The sequence below is a fragment of the Onychostoma macrolepis genome, chromosome 15, assembly GCF_012432095.1.
Source record: "Onychostoma macrolepis isolate SWU-2019 chromosome 15, ASM1243209v1, whole genome shotgun sequence".
NCBI lineage: Eukaryota > Metazoa > Chordata > Actinopteri > Cypriniformes > Cyprinidae > Onychostoma > Onychostoma macrolepis.
The window spans coordinates 14,006,227-14,031,248 of record NC_081169.1 but is presented as its reverse complement, the minus strand read 5'-3'; the positions used below and the strand labels follow the sequence as shown (position 1 = coordinate 14,031,248).

The window sequence follows — 25,022 nt, the reverse complement described above, 5'->3', positions numbered from 1 at the left end:
TTTTTTTCATGTGGGATACAACATATTTTGTTAATAATTGAACATTTTAATTACCAAAAATGAAAGAAATAATACAGCCTATGTGTAGCACATTCATATAAATCTGTTACAGTCTGCTACCTTGTAATTTATGGGACATTTTGACTAATTGTGATGTTAATGTGTATTGCTATAAAATTGCAAAATCACATAAAACCTAAGAAATAGCCCACATTTGTTTAAAAAAGGAAGAAAAATGAATCAGAAATAAAACAGCTCATAAAAGTGTTGTCTTTTTATTGTACACAATTATAAATGCAATAAAATTATTCAGCAGTTGGGGATAGGTAGATAAAACAATATTTTTGGAAGGTCAACATGCCACTATAATACCTGAAGGCTGTCAAATTCCTTTCATGTCATGAAGTAGAACAATAGTGTAATACATCCAAACATCTAGCATTGTAAATGTATGCTGAACTGGTTTTCTAGTGATATACATTTAAAGCTATTATGTAGTGTGATCATATGTTCTCTGCAAAGTTATACACCAGCTACAAAGGTCAAATTGCAATAAATTAGTATTACTGTCCTGAAACATTTCATATTACAGCAACCTTATAAAGTTTTGCTGGTGGACAATCCAATCATAGCGTATAAGATGTTCTGCAGGTAAAAACCCTACCAAAATCAAAGGACGTTTGTCAATGTTGAAAGCAGAGCACAGTTATAGCAACTGGTTTTGGACGATCTTCAGATAATCTGCATCAGATCATTTTTTTCTTAGCAGACTCTTTCCTTTCCAAAATTACAGAGCAGTGAGACAGCATAACTTTATTTGCCAATATTGCAACAGTCATTAAATAGCCAATAATGTGTAACACTTATTATTGTCAATTTAATAACTTGCCAACATTTGTTTTTATTCACATTTTATGGCCCAGGCTCATGACTTTGGTTCCCCTGACTAGTTACATCTTCAGTTCAGATATATTACACTATTATAATCAAGATGAGAGTAATGAATTTGTTCAGTTGAATATACTACAGCAATTCCCAAACCAACTACTTGTATTATTAGCTACACACCTATACTTTATAGGAAAGTTAACGGTCAACAAAAAGTGGTCATGGGTTTAGTTTGTTGTCAAAACAGGCTATTGTAACAAATATTCCATAAAAGTCATTTATTTAAGAAAATATATATTTGCATGTTCATGTACAGATGGATATGTACTGTAGGTACTGTAGCTTAGTACATGGTTTCTGTTTTGCCATTCAGAAACTTCTCCAGAACTGCTTTAGGAATCCACAGAAATCTGCTCCTTCAGATCATGTTTTTAATGTTTTTTTTTTTTTTATTTATTTTTTTTTATAAAGTTCTCTAAATGTCTCTTATTCTTCTTTGGAGCACAGCTTTTTTCAGCATTCATCCGTTGTAAAACATCTTGTAAGGTTTGCAAAAAAGTCTCTGTTCTTTTTTCTTGATAGAACTCACAGTCTGGACATGGCTTCATTTTGTCCTGCAACTTAATATGGTATTATATGAGGTTAGTGTACAGTCTTGAAGGTAAGGCATTCCAGAAACAATGTAACCCTGATTCACAAAATCAGAAACAGCATTTATTCCTTGTCCTTTTTTTAGTTGTATAATATGTGCATGTGTGATTCTCATTAACACAGGTTAAATTTCATTTGTCATCAACATGCTAACTTCAGAATCTATTGAACTGAATTGTAATAGGAGTCTCTTGCGCCTGACGAACGAGACATGAGATGTGTGGATCTATACCATAGACCAGGGGTCACCAGACTCGGTCCTGGAGGGCCGGTGTTCTGCAGAGTTTAGCTCCAACCCTAATTAACCACACCTGAACCAGCTAATCATGCTCTTGGAGCTAAATTCTGCTGGACACCGGCCCTCCAGGACTGAGTTTGGTGACCCCTGCCATAGACTGTAAAAAACATGGACGTAATGTCCGTGACGTAACTCGTAGGTTTCTGAAGAGCATTGTTGAAGCCTAAAGTGGGCGGAGCCGACCGCCGTTATCTTGGCAGCGTCACCGCGTCACTCACGGATAATCGAAAATGGGTAAAAAGGCGGGACGTGGGTGAAGCTGAGCTGAAACCACGCCTGTCTATAGTGACAGCAGTGCTACCGTGCAAAGACAAAACACCATTTGATAATTGATAATTTTGGGACATGAATGATCTCCTTTATCAAGTGTTTAAGTATCATGGAGAAAAGCCCCAGAGAAACCAAGGCAGAACACATTATAACATTAGTTACCACTCTTTGATTTTGTTTTGGAGCACTCAAATTAAGTTATGATGCTCTGCATTTGTTTGCATTCGTTCGTCAATACTGTGCCAGACTGCCTTTGTTTTACTGTCCATTAAAGTCTGCCGCGTTTAAATTACGGTGTAAATGACTTGTGTACTTTTATACTCAGGTGAAAAACAAGTACACTTCCATAATGTACTTAAAGTGCTCTATTTTCACGCACTAATTTTGTACTTAATATACTAAAAATTATCCATTAGTACAGTGTTTCTCAACCCTGGTCCTGGGTCAGACAAGGGAGACATACAAAATGTGCAGTGTTGGGGGGCGCCCAGGACCAGGGTTGAGAAACACTGCTTTAGTACTTCTTAAGGTCAACTAAATGTCATCTAAGTATACTCAACAGTGCTATTTTGAGACACCATGAATATGAACTAAAATGCCATTACCACTTGTAGTACACTTGAACCCATCTTTTATACACTAGCACACTCAAGTGTACTACAAGTGGTAGCTAAATAAATTTTTTTTTAAATACAAAGTATGTTAAAAGTGCATTTTAGTTCATATTCATGGTGTCTCAAAATAGCACAGTTGAGTACACTTATGATCTTAAGAAGTACTAAAGGATTATTAAGTACAAAATTAGTCCACGAAAATAGAGCACTTTAAGTACATTATGGAAGTGTAGGCTACTTGTTTTTCACCTGGGTACATCTGTCGGCACTTACAAACAAGTTAGATCGCGATCTAACAAACTGCTCCATATAACAAAGCACTGTAAGCAAGCAACAACTAGATAACTTGGCAACAATAATAATCTTTAACGTTTTTTCTTCTTCTTGTTGTAACGCAGATTATTCACTCAGTGCCAGCTGTCAGTCTGGGGCTGCACACTTCTGTAGGCTACATGAGGACTCAAATGCCGTGACTGCGTATCACACATAAAATCAATAACTGTTCGCAAATTAAATCCTTTTCCTGCCTTTTCTTGTAAGTCAATAAAATCTATTGCAATGAACGCCATCAATCGGAGATGTTTAATTCACAATCATTCGGAGCATTATCCCTGCTTGCTGGCGTTCACATCAATCCACAAGTCGTTTTTATAGGTTAAACTATTTTAATTCCGTTCGATGTAAAAACAATAGGCTAAGTATGTCTTGCATCCTTTAATGTTAGCGAACATTGCAAATGAATTGGTTGCAAAACGGTATCCACTCACGTTTAACTTTTTGTCTGGTTGTTACGGTCAGAAAAAAAATTTAATCACATTACAAGATGTTATAGCCAATGATCACTAGATTTTATACAGATGTTACTACACTGTAAAAAAAAAAAAAAAAGTTGAGCGAACTTAAAAAAAATTTTTTTTACCAGCTATAGCAGATTTCTGAGTTTGCTCAACTTATTTTTGTGGGAGATTCTGTATAAACTTAAAACGACAAGTTGAGAAAACTCAAAAATCTGCTGAAGCTGGTTGCCTTAAAATTTTAAGTTGGCTCAACTTTTTTTTTTTTACAGTGTATAATGATTCTGCAAATGGTGATCAGCACCCTATATAATGTAGAAGTTACTGCCTTTTGCCTTGGCGTGAGATCTCACTTTTTGCAGACAGTGCAAAAGCAGAGTACCAATATAGCGGTAAAAATCAAGTTTGAAATCATTTATTAAAACATCTAATAGCTAGATTTCCAGTGTCCTACCTATAATTGTAATTTTTTTCTGTACAAATAAAAATCTTTAAAGCCAGTTTTCTAAGTTTCACACTCTGGAGCAGAGCAGCAATCCACCTGTTACTCAATTATGCAGAACTTTAAGGCTTAATATAATTTAAACGGATGAGTTATAAAAAATACAAATAAAAATTCACCCCCCTCACAGTTGTCATGAAGGGCAAAATAACCTATACAGACCAAAACCACTTTTTATACCAGGCTGTAAATTTGGGCATTTTAAACACGGGAGGTCCCTTTTGGAGCCAGCCTCTAGCGGGCAGTCAATAAATTGCAGTTTTAGTCACTTCCGTGTTGGTTTCAAGAGAGGGAGCGGGAGGTTGCCGCTTGATCCATACGCAAAGCTTTATTCATAGACATGGTCAGACACAGACAGGGTCGAGCATCAGCAAACAGATATATATATATATATAAGACAAGAGAAAGAGTATTCCTAGGGCTGCCGTAGGTCATCGATCGGCGAACACAATCCAGATGGATAATCCACAAACACGAGCAATAGTCCAGACGAGGTACAAACAGAGTCCGAGCGGCGAGACAAGGGTTAATCCAAGATACACAGGCAGGAATCAGAAAACAGGGCAACACGAAATGACTAAACTAGAACTAGAATCTAGGCTCCGTAAAGCAGATATCACTAGGTGAGTGATAAACGCAGAATAATACTAGAGATTAAACAGAAACACGGAATGGCTCAGTAAAGCAGCTAACACTAGGAGAGTGATAAATGTAGAACAATACTCGGCAATCTGAACGAGGAAGTCCAGGGCTTATAAAGCGTGCCTGATTGGATTCAGCTGTGTGTGTGTAATCAGTGCAATGGATGTGTCCCAATAGGGGTGCTGACCAATGTTCCCTCTAATTTTTTTTCTTGCTGAGCAAAACTTTTCTCTATTGAGCGGACATTTCAGCCACCTGAGCAAAAACATTCTTTATACCATAACTGTACAGCGCGCACGCAAAAAAGTGCATAACCTTTAACTTTAATGTGCTATTTATATTTGATTTGACCCTTGACTAAATGATGTACATTTTAGGTTACCTGAGAAAACCTTTTTTCTTTACAGTATAATACACTGCCATTCAAAGTTAGGGATCATTAAAGTGTATTAAAGAAGTTTCTTATGCTCATCAACGCTGTATCTATTTGATAAAAAAATACTGAATATTATTTCACAAATAATTTTCTTTTTTTTAAAAGTGTGAATGGATTTTTATCATTGTCTAACTTCCGGCTTCGCTACTGTTCGGACGCTCCTGCTTATTGCTCTGCGCTTCGCTCCCTATTTATGTACTTTTCTCAGATTTCTCTAAGATTTTAACTTCAGCATATCAGCACAGTGCTCAAACAACACAGTTTTTAGAAAAAGAAGACTCTTTGTCTCCCACTGCCAGCAGTTTACATTCCAGAGACGGGAAAACAGCTGCCTACATTCAAACAGACGGGAAAGAAAATGCCTCTTGTGGAATATACTTGCTGCATGAACTGCCACAGACTTCTACAAAGGATTGCGGTTCTTGAAACAAAGTTACTTGCTGGACATCCAAAACAGGTGGAACACACAGCGGATCGTCATCACGGACGCCCTCAGCATACAGCCGGTGAGTCCTGTGAATCTAGTGAATCTCAACAGTTTCTACAAAGTGTAGAGGAACAAGCTGATCGACAGACTAATCGATGGCACAAACAGGGAGCGAGACCCAAAGGCACTCGAGACATCAGATTGTCACGAGTATCTCGTATTGCTGCGGTAGCATCCTCTACCCCAGATACGGCTATGACAAGACTTGTAAACACTGGCATTCTACAACCCCCTATACATCTTGAGAATCGATTTGAAGCATTAATGATTGTAAGTGAGGAATCCCCAAATGTGACAAAACATGGATCAAATCAGCCAGCAGCTAACATCGCTACTAACAGACGCTCAAGGTCGAGCAGACAGCGGCACTCATCTCAGAGCGCAGCCGAGCCCAGGACTCTGATAGTGGGCGACTCTATTATCAGAAACATCATTAGCAGGACTACAACTGCATGCTGCTTTCCTCAAGCAACCGTCTCTGATGTGAACAAGGAACTTCGGAACATTCTGATGAAGCACAAGACTGCAAATCGAATCATCATCCATGTAGGGAAGAATGATATTTGGAAAGAGCAGTCAGAACTCCTTAAGAAGGATTTCAGCGAACCCTTTGAAACACTTCAAAGACTTGAAGTTCAGTCGTTCATCAGTGGACCACTCCCAGCAAGGGGAACTAACATGTTTTCATGGCTGCTTGGGCTGAATACATGGCTACAAAGAACCTGCAGTACAAAAGGACTAAATGTAAATGTAAAAGGAGTCAACTTCGTCGACAACTTCAATATTTTCTGGGGGCATAGACAACTGTTTAAACTGGATGGCTTCCACCCAAACAAACTTGGTGCAAGAGTCCTAAAGGACAATATCTATTTCTCCCTCCGTCATCCTTCAGTGGTGTGTGCCAATCCACTCGGCCTCAATGGCACACACACACCTGGACAGAATATGAGTGACCACAGGACTTCATGTCAGCCTCAGAGTCATCTTGTGGTTGACACATCCCACGAGGACACTGATAACACCACGCAGCCAAAACAAACTTTCCTCATGGAAACTATCCCGGCTGAGCCCTGCCCAACGAGCTCTTCACAGACAGACTGTGACGTACTACATCAGCTCCAAGACTCAGCACCCAAGGACAACTATCTGGAAAACAGCCAGGGAAGCCAGGACAACATATCACAGCCACTGCAAACACCACAGCCAGAGCCCCGCTCACCAGACACACTATCCCTCTCTCCAGCATCTCCACTTCTAAGCTTCTCACAGAAAATGGAGGAACTGGTGTATGCTGGGACCAAACTCTCCCACTCGTTCGCTGCAAGCCCCCAGATATCAACTAAAAAACGGCGGGCCCCACAACCACCAAAGACTGCAGACCCAGCTCTCCCTCCTCCTCCTATGAGAGCTCTCCGGCCGCTGCCACAACGCCAGAGCCCAAACCCTCCTCCATCGGCTGTAGGTGAACCAAAAACAACTGATAACAGCTCTCAGTGATATGTGTCGGGTCCCCGCTATATTAGCAGCAACATTCACAAATGTTTACAGAACAAGCGGGAACCCAGGGAACCCAGGCTGACCCATCTAATTTGCGGCCTATAATGCGTCAATCTGAGATTGCTGTAGAGACCAAATGTAATTCCATCAAGTTAGCATTTTTAAACATTCGCTCACTAAAAAATAAATCATTTCTGATCAATGATTTTATAACCACAAACAACCTGGATTTTATGTTTCTAAATGAAACATGGCTAGAAGACAGCTGCAGTGCAACAGTCCTCAATGAAACAGCCCCTCCTAACTTTAATTTTATAAGTGTCTGCAGGACTGTTAGGAGAGGTGGAGGTGTAGCTGCTCTATTTAAAGATGTTTATCAATGCAAGCAAGTGTCATTTGGTCAGTATTTGTCTTTTGAATATCTAGGTATTGTGCTGAAAGGTGCTCCACACATTCTGTTTATCATTATTTACAGGCCTCCAAAATACTCTCCAGCCTTTGTTGAAGAGTTCACAGAACTGTTATCAATGATTTCCTCAGAGTTTAACTGTTTTACTATTGCAGGGGATTTTAATATTCATCAAAACTACAAAAGAAATTATAACTGTTTTAAACACTTTTGACCTGATCCAGCATGTGCATGGACCCACACACAATCGTGGACACACTCTAGATTTACTCATCAGTAGAGGTCTAAACATTTCATCCATTGTTATTAAGGATGTAGCACTATCTGATCACTTCTGTATTTTCTTTGATATATTGATCTCTGTTACCACTGAATCTAGATCTGTCTCTGTCAGAAAGAGATGCATTAACGAGAAAACTAGTGCGCTATTTATGAAGGCTATATCTTTAACACCAAGCATTTCTGCAGACTCTGTTGATCTTCTCCTGGATTCTTTTAACTCAAACGTTAAGAATGTTTTTGATGATATTGCTCCGACAAGGGTCTGCAAGAAGAATGGCAGACAAAAATCACCATGGAGAAAATCAACAGCAGTTCAGAGTATGAAAAGACAATGCAGAAAAGCTGAGCGGATGTGGCGGAAGACAAAACTTGAAATTCACTATAGCATCTATAAAGACAGCCTTCAAGCTTTAAATGTGGAACTAGCCACAGCTAGACAGACCTTCTTCTCAAACCTTATAAACAGTAACTTAAACAACTCTCGCACTCTTTTTGCTACTGTGGAGAGACTGACAAACCCCCCCCCCCAAGTCAGATTCCCAATGAAATGCTCTCCGACAGCAAATGTAATGAGTTTGCTTCCTTCTTTTCTGAGAAGATCAATAATATCAGAAAGGAGATTGGCACATCCTCAAGTTATGCAGAGGTCACACAGATTCGACCGCAATTTCAAGAAGAAGTGACTATGTCTGTTTTTGAAGCAACTGATAGCAAAATTTTGAAAGAAATAGTACAGCACCTTACATCGTCAACATGCTATCTTGACACACTTCCCACATCTTTTTTCAAAAGTGTGCTTAACTGTTTAGAAGCAGATCTCTTAGAAGTGGTGAATGCCTCATTCCTTCTGGGACTTTTCCAAACTCCCTGAAAACTGCAGTTGTTAAGCCCCTTCTGAAAAAGCGCAATCTTGATAACACCACGTTGAACAACTATAGACCTGGCAATATCAAATCTTCCTTTCATAGGTAAGATTATTGAAAAGGTAGTTTTTAATCAGCTGAACAACTACTTAAACTCAAATGGATACCTGGACAATTTTCAATCTGGTTTCCGAGCGCATCACAGCACAGAGACCGCGCTTATTAAGATAATAAATGATATTCGCTTCAATTCTGATTCAGGCAAAATATCAGTGCTGGTACTACTAGATCTTAGTGCTGCATTTGACACTGTTGATCATAACATACTTCTAGAGAGACTGGAAAACTGGGTCGGGCTTTCTGGGATGGTACTCAAATGGTTCAGGTCATACTTAGAAGGGAGATGTTATTATGTGAGTATAGGAGAGCACAAGTCTAAGTGGACGTCCATGACATGCGGAGTCCCACAAGCCTCAATTCTTGCACCACTCTTGTTTAGCCTGTATATGCTAAGTCAAATAATGAGAAAGAACCAAATTCCTATGCTATGCTGATGATATGCAGATTTACCTAGCCTTATCTCCAAATGACTACAGCCCCATTGACTCCCTCTGCCAATGCATTGATGAAATTAACAGTTGGATGTGCCAGAACTTTCTTCAGTTAAACAAGGAGAAAACTGAAGTCATTGCATTTGGAAACAAAGATGAAGTTCTCTAGGTGAATGCATACCTTGAGTCTAGGGGTCAATCAACTAAAAACCAAGTCAAAAATCTTGGGGTGATTCTGGAGACAGACCTTAGTTTTAGTAGTCATGTCAAAGCAGTAACTAAATCAGCATACTATCATCTCAAAAACATTGCAAGAATTAGATATTTTGTTTCCAGTCAAGACTTGGAGAAACTTGTTCATGCCTTTATCACCAGCAGGGTGGATTATTGTAATGGTCTCCTCACCGGCCTTCCAAAGAAGACCATTAGACAGCTGCAGCTCATCCAGAACGCTGCTGCCAGGATTCTGACTAGAACCAGAAAATCTGAGCATATCACACGAGTCCTCAGGTCCTTACACTGGCTTCCAGTTACATTTAGGATTGATTTTAAAGTACTTTTACTTGTTTATAAATCTCTAAGTGGCCTAGGACCTAAATACATTGGAGACATGCTCACTGAATATAAACCTAACAGACCACTCAGATCATTAGGATCGAGTCAGTTAGAAATACCAAGGGTTTACACAAAACAAGGGGAGTCTGCTTTTGTCAATTATGCTGCCCGCAGTTGGAACCAGCTTCCAGAAGAGATCAGATGTGCTAAAACATTAGCCACATTTAAATCCAGACTCAAAACTCATCTGTTTAGCTGTGCATTTGTTGAATGAGCACTGTGCTACGTCCGGACTGATTACACTATATATAATCACTTTCTATTCTTAAATGTTTTAAATTCTTTTTAAATCAATTTGTAAGTCACTTTGTTTTTATTGTTGTGATTATTATTTTTAATTTCTTGTTATTATTATTATTTTTAATGACTATTTCACTTCCTTTTATGTAAAGCACTTTGAATTACCACTGTGTATGAAATGTGCTATAGAAATAAACTTGCCTTGCCTTGCCATTGTAGGGTGGTTGCATCCATACACCGCTAAGACACATTTATATCCAAACACTATGTAAAAGTGAATTTTGCATCTGATGTCCCTTTTAAAACTACTTCAAACTTTCTTTTTTGGATACAGGCTTTCTCAAGCCAACTTCAAACTTTGTTTACAAACTTATACAAATTCTCCTTGTACTCTAGTCCATAGAAGTGTAATGTAAATAATTTAACTTTGTCCATTAGTAAAAACAAAAACATGAGTAGTAAAAACATGAGCGGTAAATACATTTAAAATGGTTGCCTAGCATGCAAGCAGACCAGAGGCTTTAACAGACATTTGAAACCCATATTTCTGTATGCACTTACATGACCTCTTGAGTGGAAAAAATGTTTGTTATTTCAGTTGTTAAACACATGTGTAATGAACCACACATACTGTAATTATGTCTGGGTACAGGCCAGTTCTAACAATAGATTTTTGTTCATATGTACGTGTGTGAGTCTTATGAAAACATCTTTTTAACATGACTTTTAATGGCAATTTTTCAATAACTGTTGAATAATCAAAAGAATAGAATTTTAAACAAGTATTACCTTAACGTTTCTTGAAAAGATCTTGTGATCCCTACAGTATTGCAATGTTTTTTTTTTTTTAATTCTTATATTTGAAAGATTTCCTTGTGGATGTGTCTGCTTTCTTGCTAACCTTGAAGTCATTACAAGCTGTTACAAATATTTCTGTAAATACCATTATTGGATCATCCTAAATGTCTAGCAGATATTGAACTCACCTTATCTGTCAGTGTCTTGAGGACCCTTGGAAGGGGGTGGGACCGATATTTGGCCACATTCTGGATTTCAACAAACAAAACATTCACTTCCAATGCAAAGCACATAAGCGTGGACTTGGAGCAGTTCTGCTAAAGGAGATGACAACAATTAATAGCCTGTAACAACGATGAGGCTTAAAGAATGCATAGACATTTCAACAAAAATACATTGTTTATCTATATATATGATGCTGGACCACAAAACCAGTCTTAAGTCGCTGGGGTATATTTGTAGCAATAGTCAAAAATACATTGTATGGGTCAAAATTATCAATTTTTCCTTTTATGCCAAAAATCATTAAGATATTAAGTAAAGATCATGTTCCATGAAGATATTTTGTAAATGTATTACCGTAAATGTATCAAAATTTAATTTTCGATTAGTAATATGCTTTGCTAATAACTTCATTTGGACAACTTTAAAGGCGATTTTCTCAATATTTAGATTTTTTTGCACCTCAGATTCCAGATTTTCAAACAGTTGTATCTCAGCCAAATATTGTCATATCCTAACAAATACATCAATGAAAAGCTATTTATTCAGCTTTCAGATTTAAGACTGGTTTTGTGGTCCAGAGTCACATACATATATATATTAATGCTTCTTATTTGAAAGACCAAATGTTGGCTTTTAGAAGTCATTTGTGATGCAATTTGTTAAATCACATTCCCTTTTTATATATATATATATATATATATATATATATATATATATATATATATATATAAAAAGTGATATATACAACTGCAAAAAGCGGCAACTGGAGGGAATGTGATTTAACAAATTGCATCACAAATGACTTCTAAAAGCCAACATTTGGTCTTTCAAATAAGAAGCATTAATAAAAATCTGTTTAATTTTAATCAAATTCAAAACACCTACAAAGGTGGTTGCGACTGCACTTGTGAAAATGTGATTTCATGTGGTTTTTCATGTTCTGTCTACAAAAAAAAATAAATAAATAAAAAATAAATAAAAAGAGTGACACTGGTGCATTTACATTTGAAAAAGCATCTGACTATTGATCGGATTTTGGGATTTCAATTACTATATTTAAGACAGAAACTTTCACTATTTAGGATCAGCCCATAAAAGGCCATCAAGTCCACAAATAGTCCATAATGTTTTTTTTTTTTTTTCTTGGATCTATGTTGTACTTTATATTATCTTGAGATTTATGTATTTTTTCTCTCTTTTTCTATTTTGTTAATCTAAATAATAATAATTTGAATTTATTGGGTACAATTATATTTATGCAAAATAATTATCTGTGTGATGCTTTGACACTTAATCAGGTGACTATGTCATGTGACGAATTGATTGTTTAAATGGACTCTGAGTGTATTTGTAGTTTGACACCCTAATGAAGGCTTGATAGCCGCAATGCGTCGGTGCACTTAAGTTAAGTTAAGTTAGTGTGTTGCTTTTAATGTAAAGCCGTGTGAATAAAAGCTTTTTAATTTTTTCACTATAATTTTGAGTGGTGGAGTGATTGGTTTTTTGGCGATTTTCTCAATATTTTGATTCCAGATAGTTCAAATAATTATATCGCGACCAAATATGGTCCTATCCTAACAAACCATACATCAATGGATAGCTTCTTTATTCAGCTTTCAGATGTATGAATTCAAAAAAACAATTGACCCTTATGACTGGTTTTGTGGTCCAGGGTCACATATATGCAGAAAAAGCTATGGGAGCCTTTACTAGCTCAAGAAAGCAGTGGTTAGAGATGGGAGGAGAAATATGTACTAAAGAAATTGTGCATATTTCTTTAATCTTGAAAAAAGAAGTGGAGTTAAATGTGAAAAGAAGTTTGACTTCAGAGTATTTCTAAAAACAAATGTGACCCTTTATCTAAATTTTCTACTCTTTTTATTGATAACTTGCACCCAATCACATTATTAAATAATGACTATTGAATTTTGTCATCTGTCCTGGCAAAACAACTTAAATCTGGCCTTGATGGTTTGATTGATGAGTGCCAGTCCCTGACTAAGCCATGTTTAAAACATTACAAAGCTGCTACTCTTTTAATCATACATTGTGATATATACAGTGGTGTGAAAAAGTGTTGGCCCCCTTCCTGATTTTTATTTATTTTTTGCATGTTTGTCACACTTTAATGTTTCAGATCATCAAACAAATTTAAATATTAATCAAAGATAACACAAGTAAACACAACATGCAGTTTTTAAATGAAGTTTCTTATTACGAAGGGAAAACAAAATCCAAACCCACATGGCCCTGTGTGAAAAAGTGCTTGCCCCCTAAACCTAATAACTGGTTGGGCCACCCTTAGCAGCAACAACTGTAACCAAGCGTTTGTGATAACTGTCTTTCACATTGCTGTGGAGGAATTTTGGCCGACTCTTCTTTGCAGAATTGTTTTAATTCAGCCACATTGGAGGGTTTTCGAGCATGAATGGACTGTTTAAGGTCATGCCACAACATTTCAATCGGATGATAGAGTGCAGAATTCATGGAATTCAGAATTCTGTTTATGAATTTCTTAAGATCGCGGAATGATGTGTTGCTCTTTAAACATGCTTCACTTTGTCATACAGGTTATATTTAAGTGATTTCTTGATTCAACAGGTCTGGCAGTAATCAGGCCTGGGTTTGGCTAGTGAAATTTAACTCAGCTTTCTAAAATAATGTGGTTAATCACAGTTCTTTCATGATTTAATAGGAGGGGGCAAGCACTTTTTCACACAGGGCCATGTGGGTTTGGATTTTGTTTTCCCTTCATAATAAAAAACTTCACTTAAAAACTGCATGTTTGTGTTATCTTTGATCAGGGACGATTCTAGGATTTTCATTTTAGGGGGGCTCAGCCCCCAATGAAGGTATAATAATAAAAAATAAATAAATATTTACAAAAAAATTGATTGAAAATTTGTACAAAAAAATTGTAGAAACGTTCTACATAAATTCAATTCAAACAATAAAATTTTTTTTTAATTACCGTAATACAAAACACACACACACAATGTTTCAATCTCTTTCAATCACTCTTATATGAAATTAAAATGAGTGCATTGACTGAGTGCTGTCTGTCACTGTCTTTAATCATTTCTATGCATAACTGTATGGTAGTTAATGCCACATGCACTGTAATATTATGTTCTATATCGAAAGCTAAATTTTCAAATGAAAACAGCAATAACGTGATCGTTTTATAAAGTCATCATATATGTTAAGGGCTTTCGCTGAAGGAAACAGCTGTGCTGTGATGAGTGGTGAATGCAGCGAAAACTTTACAGTAGATTGGAAACCGATTGCTCTCCCATGACTTTTTGTAAACTGTATTTATGACAAAGAACTGCATAGATGTAGATATTATAACAATCTATCATAAACACACACCTCGTCCTCTCCTCTGCACCACCGCAGTCTGTGGATTTGAAGAACGCGCAGAAAGATGGGGAGGAGCCGAAGTCTGCTGCCGTTTTCATTTGAAATTTAAAGGGGAAGAATCGCAAGATTTTTAGGGGGGGCTGAGCAGAAATGTAGGGGTGCTAAAGCCCCCCTAAAAACGGCCTAGCGACGCCCATGTCTTTGATTAATATATAAATTTGTTTGATGATCTGAAACATTAATGTGTGACAAACATGCAAAACATTTAAAAAATAAGGAAGGGGGCCAACACTTTTTCACACCACTGTGTATATATATATATATATTTTTTTTTTTGTAAATTATATTTTCATTTTGTCATAACACTTTGTGACAGTGTGACATCTGTGCTTTCTCACTCTGAAACGCACTGGCCTGTATGTAGATAATAAAAACAAATTACACAACACAATCTACAAATGGTGCTGCCTCTAATGTTGGAAGCTTTCTGAAATGCATCAGGTCAAAAAAAAAAAAAAAGAGTAAACAAAGCACAAATATATCCCAGCTGTTCTTCACAAAAATCTATGAGCCTAGAAATTCAACATCACAGCCCACAATATTATTCAGTAAACATTTAGCCTTCATATTAATGCAATTTATCAAAAGCACTTTATCTTGCCTCCAGTTACAAAGCAATTTAAATCGTTCAGTTATCCGAATGAGTAAATAATACATTATTATCAAAGGGCCAAAGATTCAAACGCCCCTTCAACTGATTTTTGGCAGCATATTCAAAATAGTATATTGATAACTAAAGATTGCGTGTAAAAACACATACCTCATAATCATCTAGAGTTGGTGTGTACAGCATGCTATCATTTTTCTGTTATGAGAGAAACCACACCTTAAACAGAAGCGGAGTAAGAATAAACTAGAAATTTTTTTTTTTTTTTTTTTAAGTAAAAATCAGTACTAAATCATATGGTACCACTTGGCTGAGCTCCCTTGCGATCCTTTTCACCATCTCCACACTCTCTTTGCTGCATCCTGATTGACACTTGATCTGTCTTGTCAACATGATCAGCAGATACAGAAATAATGAAGCAAAATGCATGGAATAGTGGAGTAAATCTGTCCTCATATCAAATATCCAGCTCTCCCTCACTAACACATCTGTCATCAGGCCTAGGAAGAGATGGAGTGCTTTGAGTGGCTACATTTCCCCCTCCTTAGAGTTTGGCTTTTTTTAGTAGATACACAATATAGAACACATGGCTGAAGAAACATTCTGCCTGCAGCCTAATCTTAAAAAAAAAAAAAAAAAAAAAAAAAAGGGGAAGAAAAAAATAGTACACATTAAGAGAAACAACAGGAACATGCCTTGAAAAGACAACAATATTTTATTTATGTAGGCCTATTTTGATCTAGGCTATTTCCAATTATGTTAATTTAATAGTAAAAAAACTATTTCATAAATCACTGACTTATTAGACACTAGGAGACATTTTTAAAACTGCAATAATCTTTAGCACAGACCTACCTCATCAAACATTTCTGGAGAGAATAGTTTGACGTCCATCGACAGAATAGCACATATACGCCTAATCATTCTGCAGAATAGGTCAGTTTGTTTTCATCTGCCACAACTCCAAGGAAAACCAATACAATAATAAAACGCTGAGACCCGAGTCCCCGTCCACTTCCAGCTGAAAAGACTTTACATGAATAGGCGGTGTCCGTCTTCATGAGCCCCACAGCGTAGTAAAAACATGGAGTGAGTGGAGTTCAGTCTATCTTTTATACCGCCGCGTGATTGGGCAGGACTGTGATGCCCTCACGAGTCATAGAAACATCGAAACTGAAAGCACGCTAGGTTGACTTGACAAGAGATTTTATTAATGTTTAAGATATTTTCATAAATGTTTAAGAAATGCATAAACGACGTAGTTTTAATGTATGTGGTTCTTATAAAAGCGCAATAAAATATGTCAATAATTACGCGCTATTTATGCCTTCATGTTGGGCATGCTGAGATTTACAGGAGTCAAATCCTCTCTAGAGAACAGTTTAATACTGCGATCGTCCTCTTAAACTGTAAACCGATTATTGCGGCATTGAAACAATATGGTTCTGCCTTTTGCCAAGTCTGTTAACTAACATGCACTATTTAACACTAATGCAACTTTATCTATGTTTATTTATTTGTCTTTAAAATGCAGTTCTCGGATTTTTCAGTTTGGCATTATGCTATGAACTCCTACTTTTTACCGAGCATTTGGAAAAATGTGACATTATTCAGGTCCTGTGCTTTTCCCCTCCTTTTAGACGCATATAAAATCAACCATGATATCACAACAAAATACAATTTTAAACTAAAAATAAAGTTGTGGTAATAATGGCTCAATCAGAATTACACTATGCAAGGTTTTATTTAGGTACAAATAACAGAACATTTTCCATACAGTGTGAAAATTGTGGATTTTTTTTTGTTTGTTTGTTTTTTTTGACAGTAAGTACAGAGAGTAGGTGTGAACATCTGTTTTCTTTGCTCCATTTATAGCAGGCATGTTATGGAGAATAAAGGCCTTAGGTAAACAAATCTGAGATATAGCCTACAAGTTTAATTGGCTTAAGCATTCATTGATTGTGACAATCTCCTTTAGAAATCAACAATGTATTACATTAAAAATACAATAAAAATGAAAACAAAATCAAGAGTCCATTTGATCAGCATTTCCTGGTCTTAGTCCACACCAGAATACATTTCTTGGGCGTGATGGAATGCTTTTTCATTGTGTACAGCAAACATTTTCATCAATGCAAAATATCAGATCAGATGTTTGTATTAATTCATGTTCCCTTGTTTTCAAATGTATTATTAACCAAATCCATATAGAACACTGGCAATAAAAATTTATTTTAAGATACATGAGAATGTTTTGTCTGAAACACACTATTTTCCAGACACGTCTGGACCACATTCGAGAAAAATGTGCAAAACAAAGAAACAAGAGTTAAGTGCCAGAAAACAACTACTTCATAAATAAGTTCTTTATATATCACAGCCAACTGAAAGTCCTTAATGACACAGGCTTTAGTTCTATTACATATAATAAATTTGCATATGACAGTGTCTTAAAAGCAATAAAATAATTACTGCCAAATATAGCAAAGCAGTCTTTTACTAATGTTTTACTGGTATCCTGGCCAGGAAGTACGGTTGAGGGTTAAAAAAACAAATAAAATCACTGACCATAGTATCAACTGGCTGACACCCGTATTTTATAGTCCATGAATTTTTTTGTCTGTGTAGAGTGGACTTGGATCTCTAAGCTGACGCCTGTTACATGCTTAAGTGCCAGATAAAGTGTCTTTGAAGTACGAGGCACCATACCAGACCCCAGGAGCACACCACTCAAAGCCTTTTGCAGTTCTGCATTGAGAGGTTGCAGCTATTGATGCTGACCCTTCTCCTGCTCTGGCTGTCTGCTACGGGGGACAGTGTCTGAGTCAGGCTGACTTGTGCATTGCTAAAAGACGCTATCCTCCCACTCCCGGCAATCTGCAAGTTGACAGTGGTGGCATAACTGGTTTTTAATGTTGTTTTGGACCCTTGATTAGGAATACTTTCTTCGGTTGGGCATTGAATGGGACTCTCTCTCAAATCTGGGTTAGCTGGAGCGACATAGGGACAGATCAGGGTGCTCCGACAAGTCGATTCTGCAACCTCTATGTCATCTTCCTCTGTCTCGGTGCAGGACAAAGCATCAGTTTCAGTATTGGGCTCTGTGTTGTATCTAGTCAACATATCATGTACATCCGGCCATGCGATACTTGTGAAATGTTTTCCACTATGACTGGTCCTTTCAGTTGTTAGTCTAATAGGTGAAAGAGGGCCTGGGCTGATAGAAGATGGGCTGCCACTGTATGAACCCCCATGAGGACTTGTTAACCCCAATTCTGAACCCACTGACCATCGTCCACTTTCTGCCCAAGACCTGCGTTCGTGTCTAGTTGGACTGGGTGGTCTATCCCCTAGAGCAACAAAGGGCAAACTGGCTCCTCGTAGCCTCCTCTGGCTCTGAGAGTTGGTTGCTGAACATGAAGACATTCCCATTGGGGTAGGAGAGATGATTCTGGTGCCTCTTTGTGTAGAGTTTGTTTTTGTTTCCACTTTTGTTGGAGAAGATGCATTTGTTAATGATGGATTCCTTGGCTGCGGATTAGCAAAGCCCCAAACACTTGCAGGAATGCCAATAGGGGGTGGAGAGGTGATTCTTGGGCTCTCACAAGGAGATAAAGAACAAGCTGATGTTGATCTTGAGATCTCAAAAGAAAGAGGGGTGAAAAAGCCACCTTGCCTGGGGGCTCTGGGATTTGGTGGCTTTGTTACCAGATGACTGGAGTGGATTGGAGCAGGTGGAGGGGAGCAGATTCGGGTGACTGGAGATGGGCAAATAGAAGGGGACTGTACACGGGAGCTAGGCTCAGAGGATGGAAAGGGACGAGCAACCCTATTGTGCAAGGTTGTTCTTTGAGGATCATGGAAATGAGGGAGTCCACCCGTATTTGAGTGTGGTGCTTTTTTATGGTCAGTGGCCCATCCGTTATTACTTAAGCTGTTGTTATTGTTATTATTACCATTTAAACTGGTGTAAGAAGGCTGTTCAAGAGCAGCAGAGTTTAGGCTGTTAGCAGATGGAGCTGAATGGAGGCTAACTGGAGGTGCAGGGGACACTGAGCGTTGACTACGGTAAGGAGGAGGGGTCTGAACTGTTGCTGGACTAGATCGAAGACTGTTCGATCTGAATGGGGATGGACAAGACCTTAGGGGTAGACTTCCTACCCCGGTGCTGGATGTACTTCTAAAACCTGACTCCTCACTTGAGTCCAAGGTGATGGGTTTGGGTGATGGTGACCTTAGCCTTACAGAAGATGTGGGCAGAGGAGAGGAGCTTACAGGTGGGGAAGCAGTCTGAAGATGTGCACCTCTCTTGGCCATGGTTTGGGAAATTGTCTGACTGATACAAGAGGCAGCAAGAGACTTTGTAAGAGCTGAGGCTGTTGAGGACAGTCTGGAGTTCTGAGCACTTCTAATTGGAGAGGGTGATCGCATTCGGTGGTTTGGGCTAAAGGCAGATGGTGGTTTTGCATCTAATGGACGTTCACAAACAGAAGGAATGTTTGAAGGCTTATCATTAGGAGCCTGGGGAAAAGATTGTCTGAGAGTAGAAAGGCCAGAAGTTGAAATATCCTGAATCTGTTCCTCAGTCCGCAATGAAGTATGTGGCACTCTAAAAGGCAAGATAAGAGAGATTAAAATGAAATCAAATACTTACACTGCTGTAATATAAACTACAACGTCATAACTTAAATAGCAGTTGGATACACCCTATTACTACAGCTTGGTTTGTGACATGCTTAGCAGCCTACCTCTGAGCGGCTGGAGATGATGGATTCCAACTGGTGAAGGGTATATTGGAAGGTCTTTGGCTAGTAAACCTTGGTAGCTCATCCAAAGGAGGCCCACCTACAGGGGGTGTACAGGGTGGGCTCAAAGTCTTTGAATTATTGCATAGGTCTTCTTTGGATTTGACATCCAGTGGACTACACTTGCCGCATGAACCAAGCAGAGGCATCAGTTGTGTAGGGCTTGTTGTAACCTCCTGGGCTAAAGGGTTTGAAAGCTCTGACCCTTCAGAGATAACTACAGTGTTTAGAACACAGGGTGCTGGCTGTAATGGGGGACATGGACCAACTTCGCTAACAGAGGACACTACAGGTGTTATTTCCTCCATGCTAGTGGTTTCAATATCAGCCTGGTCCTGCTTGGAATTCAAATGTCCTGTATGTATTTCATCTTGTTTATCATCTATGGACAATATGCTTTCACAGTGCTGTACAGTTAAGCCCCTTTTCTCCTCTACACTGTGAGTCTCTTCTTCTAAATGTTTAATGATTACTGGGTCAATAAAAAGTTCACTACTTGGACCAGAATTGCTCACAAAAGCAGGGTTCTCCTCTTGCAATAACGGTCTTTCTTCAGTCCTATTTATTGCAGTGGATTTCTCCACAGCATATGAATGGCTCTCCTGAATGCACTGTAGTACATTGTCAGCATGCTCGTCCAATGGAAATCCAGCTAGTTTGGATGGCACTTCTGGCTCAGCTTGGACTTGAGTTCCAGCACAAGTTGACAAGGTTTGTTCTCCTTCATGTAGTTTATACTCACATTTTTCTAAGGAGCTTTCTCTATGGTCTGATATCACAGAGACCTGTGATTCCATAACAGTTGTTAATATTTGAACCGAAGTAGCAGAGGATTCAGCAGATGAAAAATACAGTGAATTGGATCCATTTGTTGAGATCTCATCTGGGGGCCCAATGAGATTACAATCATTTTCTTGGTGATATGTTGTAGACAGCTTCTCCCTTAAAATGATGTGACCAAAAGGTTCAGTAGGTGTTGATACTGAAGATTCTTCTGCAACAAAACAACAGGTAACATTTTAAAATAATGAGTAGAATAACATCACACAAGATCAAAATTGAATTATATATGGATTATGAACTCACCCGTGGGCTGATTTAGGATCCTTATATCCCCCTGGTGTAGCTGTACTTGCCGAGACTTGGGTGAAGTGCTCCCTTTTCCCTCCACTGACCATGCTCCCCTACTCACTCGTGTTTTCTTCTGGTGTAGTGGTACTTTCATGCTGCTTGCTTTCGCTGTGTACATGCGTGCAAGCATTTGCACTTTATTAAGAATCTTTTCTGAGTTTTCTACCAAGCATTGATTGACTGGTCCACCCTCAAAAAATCCTAAATCTGGTACCTCTTCCATTCCTTCATAAAGGGTACGGCTACACGTTACCACCTTGCCATGACGAGACCATCGGCCAACTTTGATCTGGCTGGGAAGGTCATCCAGGTTTCCATTAGAGGACATCCTAGCTCTTGTTCTACTTCCATACTGAAGAGATGTATCCGCGGTCTCTTTTGTCTGCACATTAGATATGTCTGAAGTGTCTGGATCGCTTTGTGAACGATCACATTTATGCTGCATCTGGGTTGTTGTGCAATTTAGGAATGCCTTGTTTTCCTCAGAAGCATTTGTATCTACACCACAGATCTTTTCCTTTGGGAAAGAGACTTTCAGAGAGTCTTGGCCTGTTCTTTCTTTCTCCTTCCAGAGTTCCATACAAGGACTGAACTCACAAATGTCTTCATCCTTTTTATTTGCAGTCTTGTTGTGTAATAATTCTTTTTGTTCTTGGATAACATCTGAATGTGAAAGAGGAATGGCTGTATCAGCAGGCTCCTCATGGTTGAAATTCTGCTCAACTTGGTCTAATGTTGGAAGTAATGAAGATGCTGCATGAGTTTCAACACAGTCTGAGCGGCTACTCTCAGACTCAAGTAGACTGTCTTGGCGAACACTAACATTGAATCGAGACACCGAATCCTTCACTAATCCAGCAGGAATATGAGAGAAGCTGTTTCTTCGGGTTGTCTGACCCTCCTCGACACCAGCCTCTGCTGCCTCGTAATAGCTGCGTATCTTCTCAATTATTTGCTTGTCACTTTTGGTTAGTTTTTGCTCAGGTTCTGCTTTGGGGACAAGAGAGCTGTCAGTTGCTTTTAATGCAGTAGCAACATGAGCACAAGCTGACTTAGCCACACATGCTGTGTCATCAATGGTTTTGTCCAAATTATCAGATAGATGAGGTTCTTCACTTTTACTGATAGAGTTCTCAGTGTCTTTTTCCCCCTTATCATCTGTGACCTTCAACATTTCTGGTTTGGATGATTCACTATGACTGGGCTCTGGTAATGTCAACTCTCCTGACTGATTCTCTTCTTTGGAGGTGTGCAATTGTGATGATGCTTTCTCAAGCTCCTCTGGTAGAGCAACATTTGCTTCACAGGATGGATGGCTGTCCTCATCTTTGTCTGAGACATCTACCAGTGTTTCTTCTGGTTCTGATCTTTCGGTATCGTTGGTCTGAGGTTTATTTTCATCCACCTCAGCTATTAGTGGTTTGGATTCATCTAACTGTTGTGGCTCTGATGGCTGGACTTCCGGGGACTCTGGAGTCAACTGGCACAGTGGAAAACGAATAAATGAGTAAAATGCCATTTTCTTATAACTAGAATCTTACATTAACAAATTAACAGCATTATTACTACAAAGTCACTAATGTCAATGTGTATACCAACAGCAATGAAGCATTGTGTTGAGTTACTACAGCAATTACTGTCTTGGCATATTGTTTTAGGTGTCAAAATGTGCTATATGTACCACTTCAGATGTTAACTCTGCCATGCCTTGTCGAGCACGGCTCTCGTTAATGAACTGCATGATTTCCTCAGTAATGGACAGTGTTGGTGGTGGAGGGAGTGGGGTCATGTCATCCTCATCCTGACATAAAGCCAGATCATCACGGCCAGATTCAACTTCAATGACAGAGGATGCTAGAGTGCTGGTACTGCCTGATGAGCCCATGCTATCAGCCTGTGGGCACAACTCCCCTTCACTGCCAGCCTGAAAACCCATTAAATAGACAGAAGCATAGATATACAAAAATTTTAATAATGATAAACATTTTATCACAGCTGTGATACCAAAAGTATGAAGAAAACCTATTGCATTATGCATTATGTTGCAAAAATGACATAATTGAGATTGTACGATATGTAATATTTAAATGGAAGAAAATGAAATTCTCTCATACCTTTAAACAACCTGGATTCCATGAGCAGCGAGGCCATGGCAGATCAGAAGGAGAAAAATAGACACAAAAATGAGTTTACTTTTTTACTTTTAAAATCTATATCTCTTTTCATATTATGTTTACTTTTCACATTCACTTTCAAAGTATCAATGATCAAAGAACAACAAGATAACGTGAAAGAACTAAAGTCTACACTCACCACTTTGCTGGAACACAGCTTCAATATCTTTGGCAGGTGCTTGAGGCATATCAAGATTAGATTTTAGACTTTAAACTTTACAAACTTTATATGCCATATTTGTCAGAGTGCAAAAGTACAATAATTTTAATTTGATGCCAGCATCAATATAACTTAACACTAATGTATATAACTCAAAATACTTTTAGAACGTAATTTTATGCCTTTAAAAATATATTCACCAGATTGTCTCCTCCCACGCTTGTATGGCAGGTTACCCTCGAGGAGGAGTGGAAGGCTTTTCTTGGCTTTCTCAGGGGTGTAGATGAACTCTGGTGGCTCTGTCAAGAATTATGAAGTTCACTTTTATGAGTATTTGAAATAGCGTGGCTTGGTATTTTAAGGTATTCTAATGAACACTACATGCCAAACCTGATTGCCTTCTTCCTCTGTGGTAGTTATGAATATCATCCAGTCGTGGAGAAGGCATTGGTTTTCTTATTGGATCCTGATCAAACTGTGGGGCTAAGTATGGTACAAAACATGAATATCCACAGCCAGTCACACTCATTTCCGCAAGCGACAGTTGAAAATGACAAGAATGCAAAGAATACTTACACTGACAGAAGTTGTCACCAAGAACCTGTCTTGCCTGGAAAACATGTTATAAATAGATATTTAGCGCTCTGGTGTCCATCTGTAAACCATGTATAACTGAACTAACCAAATTCAAAACGTTTGTCAATTCTGACTGTACATTATCCTTGATACAATGATACATAGTTTGACACATAAAAAACTCTTACTTTTTGGGGTAAGGATGCAGGATGGTTTTCCACTATCATCCTTTTGAGGTAATGTAGCCACAGCCGCTTCTCCTCCTGGTTTTTAGCCTACAGAGAAGTATAGTAAGGTTTTTAGCTTTTCATTACTATCATTTTGATTACTATCACAAAATGTTCCAGTAATGAAGTTATCCGTCTGATTTGCATTTTAAATATTTTACCTGAACAATGTGTTGCTGTTTTGGGATTGTTTGGTCGGACACTTTAAAACAGAGGGGATCCTTCATGTTTTCCACTAAGAGCAGATTACAGCACTTGAATGATGAGAGGGAGAAAGAGAAAAACATGAGTTTTGCATATCATACATGCTTTAAGTAAAATTCTACACTCCTACTGCAGATATATAGTAGATTTAGAACTGAAATCTGATCACAAATGATGATGACTTACAAAGATGTGAGTGCTGTATATAAAATGATCCAGCCTCTTCTTGGCAATGAGAAGCATTTTGTCAAAAAGAAAGAATGCTCTTTCCTTTTTCACACGCTGAACCCGGAAGGAGCCTTCAAGTACCAGCTCTCCAAAACCACTGAGATCAGGCCCAGTCCAGTTCAGCAACAAGCTCTCAATCTCCTATAAAAAGAAGTAACATTTGCATTTGCAAAAAATGAATTGCAGAGTTACTGAATATTTGATTCCGTGAAAAGTCATAGGGAGCATTTGATGGCTGGGATTACCTGCAGTCTGACTGCATGTTCCTGTTTCCTCTTCATGTCATTGATGTACCAGGCAACTGCTGTCATTGTTATAATGGCATCTTCCACCACTTCATACCCAGGATCACTTTTATCAAAGTGTTTGGATAGTTCCTACCACAAGGGGGAGACAACAGATCAGCTGTACAGTCTGACAAGTGT

General features: G+C 38.3%; 3 protein-coding genes across 12 annotated transcripts in view; all 3 read right to left on the bottom strand.

Moving 5' to 3' along the window:
• Positions 1–263: 263 nt before the first annotated feature.
• Positions 264–16,278, bottom strand: il15l (interleukin 15, like). 6 transcript variants are annotated; one of them, XM_058745040.1, is made up of 5 exons: positions 15,948–16,278; positions 15,396–15,711; positions 15,246–15,290; positions 11,026–11,154; positions 264–1,502 (listed from the first exon to the last, which is right to left on the bottom strand). In XM_058745040.1, the coding sequence occupies exons 2-5, from the start codon at positions 15,585–15,587 to the stop codon at positions 1,338–1,340; spliced, it is 531 nt and encodes a 176-aa protein (XP_058601023.1). In that variant the 5' UTR covers positions 15,588–15,711; positions 15,948–16,278; the 3' UTR covers positions 264–1,337. The 6 variants fall into 6 exon arrangements, with proteins under 6 accessions (XP_058601023.1, XP_058601024.1, XP_058601021.1 ...); XM_058745041.1 differs by having other exon boundaries at positions 11,026–11,151; positions 15,948–16,274; XM_058745038.1 differs by having other exon boundaries at positions 264–1,508; positions 15,396–15,592; positions 15,948–16,218.
• Positions 16,279–16,817: 539 nt separating this feature from the next.
• LOC131520468 (mucin-12-like) lies at positions 16,818–23,282 on the bottom strand. Its single transcript, XM_058744718.1, has 5 exons — positions 23,143–23,282; positions 22,710–22,952; positions 20,984–22,508; positions 19,841–20,891; positions 16,818–19,701 (listed from the first exon to the last, which is right to left on the bottom strand). Exons 2-5 carry the CDS (start codon positions 22,911–22,913, stop codon positions 17,823–17,825), a joined length of 4,659 nt encoding a protein of 1,552 aa, XP_058600701.1. The 5' UTR covers positions 22,914–22,952; positions 23,143–23,282; the 3' UTR covers positions 16,818–17,822.
• Positions 23,172–25,022, bottom strand: part of LOC131520469 (pleckstrin homology domain-containing family G member 2-like) — a 39,894-nt gene continuing 38,043 nt past the window's right edge. For 4 of the 5 annotated variants that reach the window (XM_058744719.1, XM_058744724.1, XM_058744723.1 and 1 more), the window contains 7 exons: positions 24,843–24,974; positions 24,556–24,738; positions 24,327–24,419; positions 24,127–24,213; positions 23,939–23,972; positions 23,753–23,845; positions 23,501–23,661 (listed from right to left, as the gene is read on the bottom strand). In XM_058744719.1, the coding sequence (XP_058600702.1) occupies positions 23,501–23,661; positions 23,753–23,845; positions 23,939–23,972; positions 24,127–24,213; positions 24,327–24,419; positions 24,556–24,738; positions 24,843–24,974 (783 nt within the window). Of the gene's footprint in view, positions 23,381–23,500; positions 23,662–23,752; positions 23,846–23,938; positions 23,973–24,126; positions 24,214–24,326; positions 24,420–24,555; positions 24,739–24,842; positions 24,975–25,022 lie in introns of those variants that run through there. The other variant, XM_058744720.1, reaches the window with a different exon arrangement.